Raw genomic sequence first — 17,154 nt, forward strand, 5'->3', positions numbered from 1 at the left:
CAAGTCATTCATTGCTGGGAATTGATGAAGCTTAAGATAATATCAAGATTAAAAATAATAAATGTATAAATAAAATAGCAATTAAACTTTTTATTGAGTAGGAAAAAGACTCATCCTACCAATTACGGAGTAACACAATTAGAAAACAAAGTGAAGGCACCTTTTGTGCGCTCATAATTAAGGACACTAAGGACACAACGCAGCGCACTAATGGAAGGCGCAAAAATGTATGAAAATGAAAAGTGAAAGTATAAGTCAAAATGAAAAATGGCCTTTTTTTCCCCGCTCACATGGCGAATGCGACATGCGATATTTTGTGTTTTCGGGGCCGAGCTGTTGACACTTTTTGGGGCAGCGGCAGACATAATTACACAGAGGTAGGCCGCGATGTGACCCTGAAAGCAGGAAGTTCACTTTGTGTCATGTGACAGCCAGGAGAAGCAGTTGAAAGTGCCGCGTGTCCTGTCCAACGTCATCGTCATCCTGTGGCCAAACTAGCAGGACTCGCTGGACTCGCTGGAGTCAGAGAAACGGACACCGCACACTCACATGGCACATTCATTGTCACTTATCGCGTGGGTGGCGCGTTTAATTCACATTTTATTTCCAGCGCCCGTGGCTGCGCGCGTAATTGTTGCTTCAAAGTCCTGGCCAGGACACGGATGTAGTCAGTCCGCGTTGGCGCTGCACGGCGGTCGTGTGTGCGCGGTGAATAATCGCGATTCGCAACGTGAGTGTGCGCTCCTTTTTGGCCATGCAGAACGACGAGGAACCAGCAGCTGCAGCCGGAACTTCGGGGCTAAGCAATGGAGAATCCTTGCGGAGTCCACCGGCCCCGGCTCCACGACGACCCAAGCCAGGTATCCTGCGACTGGACATCGGCAAACCGCGACGCTCATCAGGTGGTTCCGTCGATTTCCGATGCGTGGGCAGCAGCAGCAGCAATGGGAACACCAGCAACGTGGCCACTGGCGCCAACAGTGAGGTAAGTGAGCATGATTTACGGCCCATTCGGGAGTGCTTACGATTTGGCCTGACCAACAACGACGACACGGTCTACGGAATGGCTATATCCGAGAGCGGACCAGGAGGATAGGTGGGAACAGCAAGTGCCGCTGCCACAGCCAATAGCCATAAACACCAATCGCACTTAACTGGCTTTCGCTTCTGGCCGGGTTAAGCAATGCAGCTCGACCCGGTTGGCTGTTAAAATCATTTTGTTTTACAACCATCGGTGGACAGGTGGAGCTATTCTTAGGTCAATGCAGAAGTTTCGCTTGACAGGCTTAGTAAAACTTAGAACTTAGAATTTTTCGAGCATTGGTTTTGAGGCTCTTAAAAATGAATTTTCAATTTAACTGCATTAAAAATTCTGTACATTTGCATAATTTAAGTACTGTCTCTCTTTTGCTTAACCAAGCCTCGACTCTTATCTCCTCTAAGTTGTAAACATTGCTAATGAACTGAACGCATATCATGTGTGGTTTTCCTGGTCTAACTTTAAAGCTCATTAGTATAATTTGGCAAACTCACTCTACATATGCATGCAAAATCTCAGATCACCGGAGGTCTCTACTTTATGGTAGTTAATAAACAAGTTAAATCACTTGGCTACTTAGGCAGCAGGTAGCACAGCAAATAGCACAGCCAACTTCACATTGCCACACAAGGGTATCCCAGTGTTCATTAGGCCAGACATGCGACATTGGCCAAAACCGAGTGGATGCGGATGGGCACACCCTGGACTCGGGGCTCGGTCAGTGGAGGAAGCGGGAAATTGGGGATGGGATCGGTCGAGTGGGGCAAACATTTATTTAGTCATAAAGCTGATGCGTAATCTCAACAAGCCAGGCCATTCCAAGTGGGTCAGAAGTTTGTCAGTTCGCACGTTCGAGTTGGTTTGGTTGCTTCGACTACACACACAAAATTCGTCCCCACACCCCAAACACAGAGAAACAAAAAAAGTTGAGAAAATGTCGCAGCTGAACGCGGAGACCCAGCAGAGGCACTTCATCACGCGCAGCAGTTATGAGGGCGCCTGGGATAGATTGGTGAATGTGATGGACGGATTTGGAAGCTACCGCTATCCGGATGGGAGCGAGTATCGAGGAAGGTTCCATCAGGGTCAGTTCCATGGCTATGGCCATTTGCGACTCGCCCAGCCGTACCGCTTTACGGTTAAGGGTGAGTTCGAGCATGGTCGCCTGGTGACAGTGGAGGACATGTGGTTTTCCGACGGTCTGCATGTGGATGGCAGATTTAATGGCATGGTCTTGCAGTGCGATGAATGGGATTACCTGACGCCCAAGGATCGGCGTTATCATGCCGAGCGTCGTTATGGCCAACAGCCGGTTGGCCCCACTGCCTTTCTTACATCGAAAATGCAACCCAGAAATATTCCCGAACATTGCTATGATGTGGAGGAGGGTCTGTTCAATAGTAAGACCTGCTGGTTGACGGACCGTCCGAGTCCGCTCCATCAATTCATGTACGTGAGCTGCCCGCAAGATAAGGATTGGATTAAGAAGAATTGCAGGAAGGCGAGAACATCGCGTATAATTGAGCCACCATCCGACTTCTGTCGCCGCATTATAGCCAACAATTTGGCAACGGAACGAGCACAGTTGCGAAGCACGGCCATATATGCACCCAATGGACAAGTGGATCGGGAGCGATACTTCCACAAGTTGACCAAAAAACGTGGACAGCCGAATGAGCCGCTGGAGAACATTCCAAGGCGTCCCATGCCCGTCGACGATCCCGCCTGGGAGACGGAGATGTGTGTGCGTGCCTATGCTGGGATGTTGGATAAACAGCAGAAGGATCAAATGGAGTTCAAGCGCGTGCATCCTTGCGCCAAAATGGAGACGGTGAAGAGACCACGCCGATGGTCGAGCACCTCAGATGTACGCAATCCGCAGTCGGGTGGACCCTCCAGCTGCCAGACGGACAGCTTTGGCGAGGATGAACTGGTCCTAAACTTTGAGGAATCATACCGCTCGGCCAACAACATGATGAGGAAACGGACGGCGGATAACATAAATGTGGTGCAATCTAATCTAATACGCCGCAATAGCTACATGGACATGACCCGGTCCATATTCGAGTTGTAGATCCGCCGATCAATGTCTTTATATATGTTTTTTTCAATTTAAAATTTAAGCTTAAGAGCTCGGAGAGAAAATGAATGCAATTACTTTGTAATCTGAAAAATAAAATTCAACGTTTTTAAAGTTTCTTAGAATACTCGTAGTATTTGTTAATAGTTTAATGGTCAGTAGGATCATATTCATTTTAAGTATATTTTGCATTAGTATTCAGTACAACCCACCGGACTTTGCTGTATATTAGCCAATTTTTTTTTAAAGTAGAAAAGACCTTATAAGCAATAAAATATCTATGCAGGTATTGGACATTTTTTATTAAATGTTGCTACTATTTGACCCATTAGTAGGCGATTCCAGTCCTTTGATGGATCCAATCCAGTGCGCTGGTGATCCTAGCAAATCCAGCGGGCAATCCCAAGGTGCACCCGTTGGAGGCCACAAATGCGGAAATGCCCACCACGGTGGAATCCTGTTTGGTGATCAGGGGGCTGCCGGCATCGCCAAAGCAAGTGGATCTGCCGCTGGGCGTACGGGTGCACAGGATCTGATCGGAGACGGTGGTGGATCCGTAGAAGGCGATACACTCGTTATTGGACATTATCTGAAGGTCGACGCATTGCAGCGCATCGGTGAGTCCATTGCTGAAGGTGGTCACTCCCCATCCACAGACATTTGCCCACCAGTTCTCGTAGCGCTGGGATCGATTTCTCAGTGATGGAAGGGCCACCCGGTTGACCCGGTTGCTGAATCCGACTCGAGGAACTCGAACCAGGGCGAGATGTTGATTACCCGTAACGTACTCACTAGTTCCCACTGTCACCGTAAACTGGGCCTGACTCAGCCGGGTGGCTCCAAAGTAGATGGTCACTCCGGAACTGCCCGTTAGACACTGAGCGGATGTAAGGATCCAGGTGTCGCCTATAATAGTGCCACTGCACCAGATGTTGCTCTGTCCAAAGGCCATGCCCACCACATAGGGTGCCTGACCTTCATAAGCGGGGCTTCCATTGGTTATAATGTGATCAGGATCCTCGGAATCCTTCTTAGCACTTCCTGCTGCGACGAGAGTGAGACCCAAGAAAACTACCAATAGCTTCATGATTTCAAGCGAAGGTTGTTACTGCCTAGTTAAACTGACGAGTTTATATAGATATTCACTGGGTAATTAGCGAACATTAGTGAAATTTCTTTGATTATCTTGAGGGGCGTTACTCATTTAAGTTATAATTATTTAAGTAAATTGCCATTAGTGGCATCATATTAGTTCGGCAAAACTTGTTATCTCAAATAATATATAGTAAATTATTTGAACACCCATTTCAACGAACATTTACTCAACTTTAAAATTGTTATTTTTGGTATACAGTGTAAATAAGCTTTCTAAAAATCATGGAGCAGAAGACAACAAAATCTTCAAGCATTACCCAGGTTGATATTCTGTTGACTGGATCCAGATACGTTGGTCCCAGTGATGAGTTGGGCATGCAGGAGATGGGTGTCTACATTTATCCGGATGGGACATGCTACACGGGAGAGTTTCTCAACAATCGTTTCCACGGAAAAGGCACCATACAAATTCCTGATTCCTTGGGCGTTACCTATCAAGTAACCCATCACAATGGCAGACTGGTCTCGATCGATCAGGTTAACTTCAATGATAGTCTGCCCGTCGACTTTGAGATGAAGGATCATTACACGATGAGTTTCAAACCCTGGACGTATTGCACGCCGGAGGATCGCCGATTCTACCAGGAAACCAAGGAGCCTATGGATGCCGTCGGTCCGAATAAGTTCCAGTCCAAGGACGGACCAAATCCGCTCAACCTGGGTCGCAATATTTTCGATCTGGGCTTCGGACTGCTGGGCAATCGTGGCTTCATGTTGGATACAAAGACGTTTAGCAACCAGAGTATATATCTAGGATGTCGGGAGGCTCGTCGCTGGATCCGAGAGAACTGTGCCCATGGACCACTCAGCAAGCGTCACCACAAACAGAAGTTATTGGCCCGTTTTGCCCGTGAGATCATCCGGAACAATCAGGAGAATGCAGGCTGCAGCCAAAGGGAGTTCATGACCAAAATCCATCCTTGTAAGCACTCCACCAGCTTGGATAGCTTCGCTTCGGAGCGTCTCCATCTGGCCAGCACTACGGATTCCACGACGTCGGAGGCTCAGGCCATGGGTTTGCGTCATGAGGAGTTCCATGGCAATTGGACAAGAGCGAAGAGCGAGAGCAGCGTGTGTCGCATCAACTGATTGATCCTTTGAATTTTTTGTTACTTTCGCTTCTACTTTTCGATGTGGCCTTAAATTAATATATTGTAAATCGTTGGTTGACCCACATTCTGTGACCAACGCCTCCATGTTAGGAGCTCTAGATTTATGGCCAAGTCGCGAAAACTGCAGGCGAACATGGAAATCCACTTAGGCCTAAAGGTGTGTGCTTTCCTTTTCTTTTTCTTTTTTACTAGGTCATCGGGTCCATGGCGGCATTGAACCTTTGGCTCAAATGTTACCTTAAACCTGGAAAATTGTAAACATTTAGGCCTAGGCCACCGGCACAGCGGGTAATGAACCCATAATCGCCGAACATTATTGCTACACGTGCACGGGGGCGTAAAGATAAATTTGATGTTAATTAAAGCCGGCCGAGAAATCCATTTAATTAAAAGGAACGAAAGTGAAATCAGAGAAAGTGAAAGGCAAAACACAGAGAACACAGTGGAGAGCGCCAAAACATATATTTCAATAGTGGGCGCTCCCCCAGAAAAGCACACAAGCTAACACACACACACCGGAAAATGGGGGAAACAGGCAAGAGGATAAAGTCCGGGAAAAACCTAGAATTTCGCGATTTTCTTTATCAACCCTTGCATGTTTGATTTTCATTTACATGGCCGGGCCAAGAATACAAGGTGACTCAATATCACATACACACAAGCGCCATCTAAATGGACATTCGAAGTCCTGGCTGGTTACGCCCGGATACGGCGTTGTTATCACATGCCGTTGGCAATTTTTACACTCATTCGTCTTCGTTCCAACAGGGCGAGGAAGTCAGCCACTCGGACCCGGACTCCCGATCCCCTTCAGCCACCTAGTCGCAATGTCCTGCCGCATGTCCATGTAAATTCCTTTAGAGTGTGTGCGCTTGTGTGGGTTTTGGGCACGTTTTGGCTTTGATAAGTTGCCCATCGTGCGGGGCGGGGCGGGGGGTGTTGGTGGTTCGTTCTTCATTCATATTCATTCATTATTAGAAAAATTTAAGTTTCACCTGTCTGTGTGAGGTGCCTTCGTGGTCGCCGTCCCTTTGGATGATGGTCATTTTGTGCCTTGGTAGCCCTGCCAGCCAGCTAAGCCGTTCAGTCTGCGCACAAGGCTGCTCCAAAGCGCTTCGGCTTATAACTGGCTAAATCGGGAGCAAAAAGTGCTAGCTTGTCCATTAAAGGGATTTTCTTTGAGGGCACTAGAAGAGATGTAACACATAAATTGCACAGCAGTGAAATTAATAAATAAGCACTTAACAGCGAAGGTCATTCCGCACGCAAAGAGTACCAGTGTGATTTGAGTAATTAGCTGTCCCGGAACAGCACTTGAAAATTAGTTGAGTTAAGCTGCTGCCCATCCATTCGTAGAACAACTCGGGAGTCACATCGCCTCATCAACTCTCTGTGACCTGGGCACCGCCATGCGACTTGGATAGAGGTGGCTGGCAAATGCAGAGCAGCGCCGATGCCAAGAGGGAATTCTACAAAGGACAGCGAGGCAGGAGGTGAGTCCTTTAAAGGGATACCTTGGACCATCACTATCTCGGTCTCTGCGTTTCTATTAACTTCCTTTAAAGAGCTGCGTCACAGGAGGACCACAGATCCTACGAACTGAACGGTGCGTAACGTATATCTGGTTAAATATATATAATAGCTAGCAAACCAAACTATAGTTTTTTATTAGTTGTTATATACGCTTGTTTAGGTATTTTATTTAAACATTTAATATTTAATAAGTTAAATATCTTTATTTGTTTCTAGCATTATTGATTCTATAAATTACCAACAATTTTTTTTTTTAATATTTTGCATTAAATTTTGTTATCTAAATAAAAGCATTTAAACATTTTGGTTAGCAGTTTTAATGCAGAGTAATCTTTTCTGTCTGTGTTTAATATAAAGTAACCAACTAATGACCAAACACCACTGCCACTCCAGATTTCCCATTGCAAAACCAGAGCAGCGACGCCGAGAGTTGCCACCAGGAGCCTCACTTTGCCCACCAGCGTTCGCCTGGAATCGGATTCGACGAGGATGGCGGCGGTGGCGACATTGACGATGAGGAGAGCTACACAATTTCCGTATCGGCAATAATGCAGAGACGTGCCAGTGTGCGCGGCTATCGGGGCAAACGCGGCAGCCGGAGTTCGCGACGTGCATCCAGTCCCATGGATCACGTTCTGGACAGTGTGGAGCGACGACGCTCCAGTGTCTATACGACAAGTTCAGGCAAGTCTGTGGTCCGTGGCCCATAAGTGTCCAGAGCAGATTTCGTTTAGTTAACGAGCGGACTGCTCCCCGGTCCTTCTCGGTCATCCTCAAGTGGCAAGCTAATCAACGTCTGGGGGCCTGTTTTCTGTAATTTTTCATGCTACGTGCGGACCGTTTTGATGGCGTGGCATACGGGGCGTATGTGTAATCTGTTTGCCTTGCTTTGACTTTCGTTTTACTTTGCAGAGGAGGGCACCAATCAGGAGTCAACGCAAGAGCAAATCTTTGAGAACATCCGCCTGCACAAGGAGGTCATACAGTCGGTGAAGCTACAGCCATGGCCCATCCGCAAGAAGCTCAAGTTGGTGCGGCAGGTGGGTATCCATGGTTTTCAGATGGGAGTGGAATTGAATGGGGGATTTGCCCAAAAACTGGGCGCGTTCGTTTTCACGCCGCTTGTCAGGTCGTTGAAAATGTTACGACCGCCTATCCTTCCTTCCTTGCAAACCTCACCGAACACTCATCAAATGCTGAGCCAAACTTTTCGATTTCATTCTTTATCTCCCATCTTTCGCTACACCCTGGAATTTTTAATGATGTTTGGACTTTGCGGATCCTGCGGCTCCTTGTATGTGTTGACAGGCCAAAACATATGTGGCACGCCACGAGGGCGCGCTCCAGGAGCGCTTCGCCATGTCACGCAGCACCAGAGACTTGTGGGCGAGGTTTAAAATTTTAATGGCGGCAGTAAGTGATTTTGTAACCCCCTTCTTTATTATTATTTTTTTTTTTTTTGGAGGAAACGCCTGCAGAATGCGAAATGCAACGAGCACAAGGCGAAAGGCCCCCAAGCCATGCAAAAAAATATTAATGTTTACACAATTTATGGGCCACTTTCCGGTCGGGACGGACATTCAATAAATCCCCACTGTTCGCATAGTTCACCGAGCTATGTGAGCCCCATGGCATTCTCGCTGTGCTGGGAGACCAATTAAAATGCGAACTTGCCGACTGCCATTCCTTTCTAGAAATAAATCCTTTCTTGCATCCGACATTTTCTGCAGCGATGGCGACACTGGAAACGTGAGACGGCCAGCTTCCTTACCGTCCTCATTCCCTGGGAGCTGCGCATCAAGGAAATCGAATCACACTTCGGCTCCGGCGTAGCCTCCTACTTTACATTCCTGCGATGGCTTATGTGGGTCAATATCATGATTGCCATTCCGCTGGTCGCCTTCGTCATTGGCCCCGAGGTGAGTGTCCTCAGAAGTAGCCAATTCGTTTGCCACACACTTTACACACAATTATGTTTCCGCTTGGCTTTGTTCCAGTACTTTGCCACAAAGCACGGCGAAACGGATCCCAGGAAAAGGATGTCCGACCCGGAGGCTCGGGTGGCCGGCAATCTTTTCACGTTCTGGGAGTTCGAGGGATACCTGAAATATTCACCTATGTTTTATGGGTAAGCCAGACTGGTTTTTTGTTGGACAAGGGCTAAGCTTCCCTTTCAAGTCAGTCTGTTTAAAAATAAATCAATAATAATTCCTTTAATTCATTTGCCTTTTTAACATAACATAACTTTGGAAGAAAATTATGTTCTTATGTAAATATTTATTTGTTCATCTTAATTATAAATTAGTTATGAGAGCTCTATTAATTGCTGGCAATATCCCAATATCATCCCTCCTCTTGTTTTCCTATCCCCCAGATACTATTCAAGCACATCCGGCATTAGCACGTCCGGATATAAGCTTCCCTTAGCCTATTTCCTTACCGCCGTTCTGGTCTACATCTACAGCTTTGTGGCCACGTTGAGGAAGTGAGTATGGTGGGAGCACAAAGAAATAGGGGTCAAGGGGTCATGGGTATGGATATGGTTCCCAGTGTGTTGGGTAGGCACTTCATTAAATACTTGGTCATCGAAGCCGCAAAAAGTAAACTAAATGTCAGACTGCTCGTTAATTAATTAAACAAAACTAAAGCTCTGATTAAATAATACAAATCTTGGCCACGAGGCGTGTCTGGGGGTCTGAAAAAGTTTCGACGCCTCAAAATAATCAAAGGAGAAAGCATTGGCCATTATGATTTACGCACGCACACAACAGAGCACGTGCCTCGAAGGGGGCTGGCAGTGAGGGGCGGGACAGGAAACGGAAACGGCAAAACGCCATTTTGAGCATTGGGCGTCTGACACGCTTTAATGGCTTTGTCGGCATTATGTTGATTTCGTAATTGAACAAAGCAGCAATGTCAACAGTGAGCAGCCGGCACTGGCCTTTCCATATAGCCACTTTTGCGGGTCACGTGCTCAACGTGCGTGGATTAATTCAATCGCAATGCTATACGGGATTCAAATTGTGGGAATTGCGGGTATTTCAGAACAAATTATGACTGAATTTCCACTTTTGATCCATCGACAGAATGGCGGAAAACTCGCGCAACTCAAAACTTTCCTCGAAGGACGACGAGTGCGTCTTCTCGTGGAAGCTCTTCACCGGCTGGGACTTTATGATTGGTAAGTGGCCGGCGTTGGTTCCGCAACGAGCTGCCATCATCACAAGTTTTGCATCTCCCACAGGACACGCGGAAACGGCGCACAATCGCATCGCATCCGTGGTCGTGGGCTTCAAGGAGGCACTGCTGGAGGAAGCGGAGAAAAAGAAGGATAATCGCAAGTAAGTCGCTGCCAAACTGAAGCTATTTACTTACCATAATCGATACGCCATGTCCTTTCAGCTGGCGGGTCATACTCCAGAGGATACTGGTCAATATACTGGTGATGGGGCTGCTGGGCTTGTCGGGCGCTACGGTCGTGCTGCTGGTTAATCAGTAAGTGGATTGGGGAAATGGCGATGAAATATGCACCGAAAAATACTGATTTAAATTCGTTGATAAATATTTATTTAAATGAGAAATTAAACATTTATATGAATTATTTCAAAATTGCTTTCTTCTGTAATTCTTTTTATTTACAGCTCTGAGGATTTGGCCAAGCATGACAACTGGCTGAGTCGCAATGCGGTGAACGTGACCATGACCCTGCTCTCCTTCTTCCTGCCCATGATATTCGAGGCACTGGGTCTGTTCGAGAACTGGCATCCCAGGCAGCAGCTGCGTTTGCAATTGGCTCGGTAATAAAAAAACCAGTGCTAATGATAAATAATTGTATATAACTGAAGCGCCCTCACTTTGCAGCATTATGATCCTGAACATGTTAAACTTGTACTCGCTGATGTTCTCCTTCATCTACAAGATCAACAGCAAGGAGAAACCGCTACAGATGTTGAAATTGGAGAACGAAACAAACACCATGGAGCTAAAGAATCTACTTAGTTCAATTGAGGCTCTGAGGGCCATGACACCCACGACATCGCTATATGGTGAAAGTACTTCGGATGGGCTATTCGATGACTCTACATCAACGGCAACTTGGGGTGAGGATGGTGGTGGCCTCTTTTCGACCACAGCGGCTGCTGCCTTAATCTCCACCACCGTGCAGCGTCTCAAGTGTTACAACATGACTGTAAAATGCTCAAAGCTGCGGCGCAACATCATCAGTGGCAAGCACTTGGCCACCACTCTGATGGTTCTCAACCTGACAACACCAGCCATGGTGCCACCAACTTTGCCAACCACATTGCCCACCACATTTCCCACCACATTGCCCACCACATTACCCACTACATTACCTACAGCATTGCCTACCACATTGCCCACCACATTGCCTACTACATTGCCCTCCACATTAGCCACCACAACGGCGACGACTTCAAGTATTTGGTCAACCACAGAGGAAACATCTCCGACAACTACAACGACATCACCTTGGACCACGTTACCGCCCTCGACAACAACCACTGAGGCAACCACAACGACTGAAAGAGCCACCACAACCACAGAAGCAACGAGCACAACCACACTGAAGATCACCACTGCCGAAATAAATAGTACACTATCAGATACTACAAAACCCCTGGGAAAATCTATTGATACTGAAATACCCAACTCAACAACGAATTCTGCCACTTTGAGCACAATACCAGCCACTTTAAACACCACTAATTTACCCCTGAACAGCACCACCAAACTAACTACAACCACATCCACGGAGAAGCCCCAGGGAGAGGATAACTTTATCTACACCACCGGAGAAGATGAGGGCTCCTACGATTATGGCAGTGATTCCACATCAGACGCTCCGGATAATAATAGCTACTCCGATATAACGGATTACTCTTCGGAACCGTCGGAAATTGAAGATTTCGATGAACAGGAAAGCACGGATCAGGCGGACGATCCACTGGCCAAAGTATTGGAGCAGCTCGATGAAAATGAGACGAAGGGACGCAGGAAAAGGGCATTGGCCGAATCACCATTCTTTACCAGCAAGTACAGCAGGCGACATCGCAATGAATCCGCTGTCTCAGCTGGACAACCACGAGAAACCACTGAATCGGTGAATGCCACACCCAGTCGGTGGCCATTTAATTGGGCATCTTTTAGGCAAACCACACCGAGAACCACCACAACAAGAAGAGTTCCCAGTGGAATTCTAACCAAGGAGGAATGGGAAAGACTCAGACGACTTAGGGGCAGGATTACCACAACTACCAGTACGTCCACCACCAGCACAACCACAAGAAGACCCAGGTGGAGATATCGAACCACGACTACCGAACTTACCAGCACCACCGAGGAAGAATCCTCCACAACGGAGAGTTCCACTGATTCATCGAGTCCAGGGAGCACTACCAATGCCTTCGACAGCAGCAGTAGCACCACCGAAGAAGATGAATACACCACCACGGAGGGATCGGAGAATAGACCCTACTATGTGGGCTACGTGGACATATCGGAAATGGGAAGTACTATCTACTACGATGGAGATAGTGAATTTCTGGAGGAGTGTGTGATTACCATTTGCCCCAAGGGCGATGACTTTTTTGGCAGCACCACTGAAAGTCCGGATAGCACCACCCAGAGCAGCGACTCCAAGCAGCTAACCACAGTGAAGCTCACTCCGCTGGAGCGGAAGCAGAAGCGTTTGAAGGAAGTGCAGCTGGCGATTAAGCAAATACAAACCAATCTGACGACCATGTGCTGGGAGACCTCCTTGGGCCAGGAGCTCTCCAAAGTCATCGTTTTCGATGGGGTGAGTGCGATTACGGTGGTTCCCCTTTTCACTTAGCAGTTCAAAATTAAATTTATCACCATGAGCTGCTGCTATCAATTTCCCTGGCCTGCCAGCTCGGAAGCCAGTGCCTCTGTATCAGAATCTATTTAGACTTAAATATGATTGAACTGAAATGGGAGTTGCGCTCGAAGCTTTGTGGGCGTGAAAGCCCGTTTAGCTAAATTATCCGGAAAATTTAACGCAAAATTTGTCTTCCGCCTTTGCACTTGAGTACTCTTTGTCTTCCTTTTTTTTCACCATTTTTTGTATCCTTCGTTTTGAGGGTGCCATGGGAATTTTGAAAATCAAATTTTTGCGCTCGTCTAGCAAAACCAAAATCCACTTGACTTAAAAGGCCAAACGATTTGGGAAAGAAAAAGGCAAAATAGCAGCAATGCGTAAGGCATTTTATCATAATAATCGCTCTCGGGAGTCCTTTTCCCTATTGATGCGAAACTCAGCTGGTGGCCGGAACAGGAACAGGAACCGAAACTTGGTAACTGGGGACTCGCTCTTCGATTTCCAGTCAAAAAATTTACATAAGCCATAAGCATGATTGTGAACTTTTGGCCCGTCGAATGGCAACTTTTATTTGGCCATTTGCCACTTCGAGTGTCGATTGGCATCCCATTGGGCCGTGAACTTTTAGTCTAATCGTAAACAAATTCATGGAATTGCTAAAGTTTTCAAGGTCAGCCAGGCATTTTTGAGATAAGCATACGGTGTAGATATACCAACGAAGTCAATAACCCTATTGGTAGTAGACATCTCAATCCATGGGATTACTTGCCCTTTTATTTCGTACTTAACATTTGTCCGACATTCTTGTAAACTGAGTATGTGGGCCGCCGGTCGGAAATCCCAAAAAAAATAGTAGACATGGGTCCCGTGCCCGATTTGATTATGCGACCCCCCCAAACATGGCGTACATAATCTCTATTAAACGATTTAAGCACATAAATTAGGCAAGTTACGGGCCGGGCTTAAACGCATTTATGCTTTACGCATAACAAAATGCTGGGGCGATGGGAAATTGAGTTTGGTCATGTGCGGCTTGGGATTGGGTGCACATCCACCTCCACATCTACATCTCCATCTCATTCGGGTTTCGATTCGAAACTTGGGGCACGTGTCCGTGCATGAATTTCGACCACAGAATCGAGAAGGTAAATTCAGCCGTAAACTAGGATTGAAGGCGGCACAACAACGAAGATGCAACGATCCGGATTACGTGTGGCAACTTTTAAGCTCCAACATCCGGTTACCGAGTTCATTACAATGCGCTTATTAAACCCCACTTCCCAACCTTATCTCTTTCCACCACGAAACCAATTCAATCCAAAAAGCTGATGTCCATTGTGGCGCCGCTGTGCATCGACTTTCTGCGCGCCCTCTTCGTCCGGTATGTCAATCAAAACTGGTGCTGGGACATGGAGAAGACCTTTCCCCAGGTGAGCTGACGACGTCATCCGGTTTTCGGGTGTCCGTGGTGACTAATGTGAGGCTTTGTTGTCGCTTCGCAGTACGGTGACTTCAAGATAGCCGAGAACATCCTGACGTTGATTAATAACCAGGGCCAAGTGTGGATGGGCATATTCTTCTCGCCGGGCCTGGTGCTTATCAACCTGGTCAAATTGATGATCATGATGTACTTCCGTTCGTGGATAGTGCTCACCTGCAATGTGCCGCATGAGGTGGTGTTCAAGTAAGTGGTCTCATCTGGTGATGTGAACTTATTGTAATCCGTAATCCGTAATCAGGGCCTCCAAGTCGAACAACTTCTACCTATCGCTGCTGTTGACCATGCTGTTCCTTTGTGTCCTGCCCGTGGGCTATGCGATTGTGTGGCTGCGTCCTTCCTGGCATTGTGGACCCTTCTCGGAGTACAACAGGATAGCTGAGTTCATTACCAACACCACGAGGAATGCTCTGCCAAAGTAAGTTTTTTTAACCGAATGAAACGGATTTTTATCTTGATTTAAAACTTTCCAGACAACTCCACGAACCCCTGGACTATCTGACCTCCTCGAGCACTGTGATTCCATTGCTTCTGCTTCTTATCCTTATTATATACTACCTGGTTTCGCTAACTGGCGCTCTACGCGAAGCCAACCAGGATTTGCGCACCCAACTCCAGAAGGAACGCGAGGAGGAGCGCAAGAAGATCTTTAAGGTGCCGGAGGTCAAACAAGCGGAACCAACGGCCACCACGCTGACAAATCGCTGGCGCAAAGTACTCGAGGCCAGCTCTCCGGTGACACCCACCCAACCACCCGATTTCGATACGGAGGAGTACAAGAATCAAGCCCGGAAAGGTAAGCCATGTCAAGTGAGAGATTTAAGTTCACAACTCATTTATTTCGCTTCTTCATTCCCTGCATTTAGAGCTAATCTCACGCATCATGAAGAAGGCGTTGCGCAAGGGATCCGCCACGTCGGATGAGGATTCGTTTGTGCGGCGCGACGACGATGACACGGACACCGAGCATCAGGACTCCCTGCCCCACGACGAGGAGGCCAAGGACAAGCGGTTCGGCCTGTCGCGATTGCAGCAAATCCGGCGTACCCGCAAACCATCGCTGGTGGACATCGTTCAGATTGCCAAGCAGGAGCGGGCACGGGCGGGATCCATTGTGGCCGGAACAAGCTCCTCTGGAACTGGCAATTTTCCCATAAAGGAGACCCATCCAAAGAGCCGCTTCAAAGTGGAGAAACATGAGCGCAAGGATAGGGGCAGCATGAAGGATAAAAAGGACACCAGGCACAGACAGTCGCCACAGCAGCAGCAACAGCCGCCGCCCTATGAATCGCCCAAGGACAATGAACATGATCCGGATACAAATTCAAGAATTGTCAGCGCCAGTTTGCTGAGGCGCCACAAGGAGCAGGCGGAGGGAGAGGAACCACCCACTACCCCCGACGCACCACAAACACCCAACTCGCCAGTAGAGCCCGTGGAACAGGCGCTCGAGGAATCCACACCCGAAACTCCCACGCTGGCCAAAAGCAAATTCCACATAGTTGATGAAAAAAAACCCCCGCCGCATGAAGTGGAAGATAAACCCTTGCCGACACCCAAGGAGAGTGGCAGTGGCGGTGGAAGTTTGGGCAAGTTCAAGTTCCGTAAGCACAAATTCAAGTCAAATAATGTGGCTGCCGTCAAGCCGGAGCCAGAGGTGTTCAAGTTTGACGAGCGGAGTGTGGAAAGGAGTTCGGATGTACCGGCAACTCACGCCGCAGAGTACCTAAACAACGAGCCATCCGGCACTGAGGAGCAGGATAGGAGTCTGCCATCACCCACTCCCAGCCAGGGTCAGGGTCACCACCAGCGGCAATTGTCTGTGCTTTCCCGGCAGGGTCGCAAGAAGATCGGCAACCTGTTGGCCCTGGTTCGTGAAGCCGTCAATCTCAAAAAGGACGATGTGGAGCAGGCGGGCTCGGATGAGTCGCCGGGTCCCACAACGCCCACCTACTTGGCCTACACACCGCCACCACCACCATCAGTATTGTCCAGCGTGTCCAGTTCGACGGCCTTGGAAATGCCACCTACTCCGGAACCGGAATCTCCAACGCCCAGTGCACCACTGCACTTTGGCAGCAGCACATCGTCTCGTGCGCCTTCCAAGCCACCAAAGCCTCCAATGGTTCCCGCATCCGCCACTGCTCCAACGGCCACCATGGATGACCTGGAGGAACTGGACACAGCCGGTCCTATTACATTTCCCAGGCGCAGCGATTCCCATCGCCGTCGCACTATGAGACAGGATTCACAGAGCTCCATTTGGTCGGATAATATACCCACTATTACTATAAGCACCACCGGCAGCGATGAGTGCATTGTGGACGCAGCTGCTCCACAAAATGGGCTTCCCGACCCGCGGAGTGCTTCCCCGGAGCCCACGGTCAACATTATAAGGATTGACATTGAAAATGAGCATGAGAAATGATGTACCAAGCGAAGAAGTGCCTTGAACACCAGATTGTCTTCTTGAATAAACATATTAGCATTCTTCCTACTTCACTTACTATTTAGCTTGAATCTTGTTCTTCAGAATATAAAAAGAAACCTTTCGATCCTTACGAAATAATGATGTTTCATTCATTAGCTTATTTCCGTAATAAATAAAAATAAACCACTCTAAATTGCACTTAATTTATATGTGTATTTTTTTCACTTTTAATATTAATTGCTTGAAATCAAATTTATAATCCGTTCACGGGAAATTAAATGACGCGCCAAGTTCAGTATTGGAAAACACTATTGCAAGCAGTGGATGCAAGCAGTATGCCAGCAGTTCGAAAAGTGTCCACACTTTTGGGGCGCCACTAAGGTAAAATTTTAAGTTTAAGGAATTTGAACAGGAAAATTTAAATCTGGCTCAAAAAAAAAATAATT

The 17,154-nt window shown here is 47.5% G+C and overlaps 4 protein-coding genes and 1 non-coding gene across 6 annotated transcripts; 3 read left to right on the forward strand and 2 right to left on the reverse strand.

The window, feature by feature from the left end:
• Positions 1-71: 71 nt before the first annotated feature.
• Positions 72-1,276, reverse strand: asRNA:CR46246 (antisense RNA:CR46246). The gene has a single exon (NR_133198.1).
• Positions 665-16,902, forward strand: Tmc (Transmembrane channel-like). Of its 2 annotated transcripts, NM_001316433.1 has the most exons (19): positions 665-985; positions 6,743-6,879; positions 6,952-6,992; positions 7,313-7,603; positions 7,832-7,959; positions 8,228-8,332; positions 8,650-8,838; positions 8,917-9,047; positions 9,294-9,404; positions 10,006-10,100; positions 10,164-10,260; positions 10,322-10,414; positions 10,561-10,716; positions 10,781-12,737; positions 14,105-14,209; positions 14,282-14,463; positions 14,519-14,695; positions 14,751-15,073; positions 15,144-16,902. In NM_001316433.1, the coding sequence occupies exons 1-19, from the start codon at positions 755-757 to the stop codon at positions 16,703-16,705; spliced, it is 6,111 nt and encodes a 2,036-aa protein (NP_001303362.1). In that variant the 5' UTR covers positions 665-754; the 3' UTR covers positions 16,706-16,902. The 2 variants fall into 2 exon arrangements, with proteins under 2 accessions (NP_001303362.1, NP_001246698.1); NM_001259769.3 differs by lacking the exon at positions 665-985 and having other exon boundaries at positions 6,471-6,879.
• Positions 1,889-3,242, forward strand: CG3222 (uncharacterized protein). The gene has a single exon (NM_140076.2). The coding sequence runs from the start codon at positions 1,974-1,976 to the stop codon at positions 3,111-3,113; it is 1,140 nt and encodes a 379-aa protein (NP_648333.1). The 5' UTR covers positions 1,889-1,973; the 3' UTR covers positions 3,114-3,242.
• Positions 3,391-4,226, reverse strand: CG3088 (uncharacterized protein). The gene has a single exon (NM_140077.3). It carries the CDS (start codon positions 4,204-4,206, stop codon positions 3,448-3,450), a length of 759 nt encoding a protein of 252 aa, NP_648334.1. The 5' UTR covers positions 4,207-4,226; the 3' UTR covers positions 3,391-3,447.
• CG3306 (uncharacterized protein) lies at positions 4,424-5,449 on the forward strand. The gene has a single exon (NM_140078.1). It carries the CDS (start codon positions 4,497-4,499, stop codon positions 5,361-5,363), a length of 867 nt encoding a protein of 288 aa, NP_648335.1. The 5' UTR covers positions 4,424-4,496; the 3' UTR covers positions 5,364-5,449.
• Positions 16,903-17,154: the final 252 nt, after the last annotated feature.

The sequence above is a fragment of the Drosophila melanogaster genome, chromosome 3L, assembly GCF_000001215.4.
Source record: "Drosophila melanogaster chromosome 3L".
Lineage (NCBI taxonomy): Eukaryota > Metazoa > Arthropoda > Insecta > Diptera > Drosophilidae > Drosophila > Drosophila melanogaster.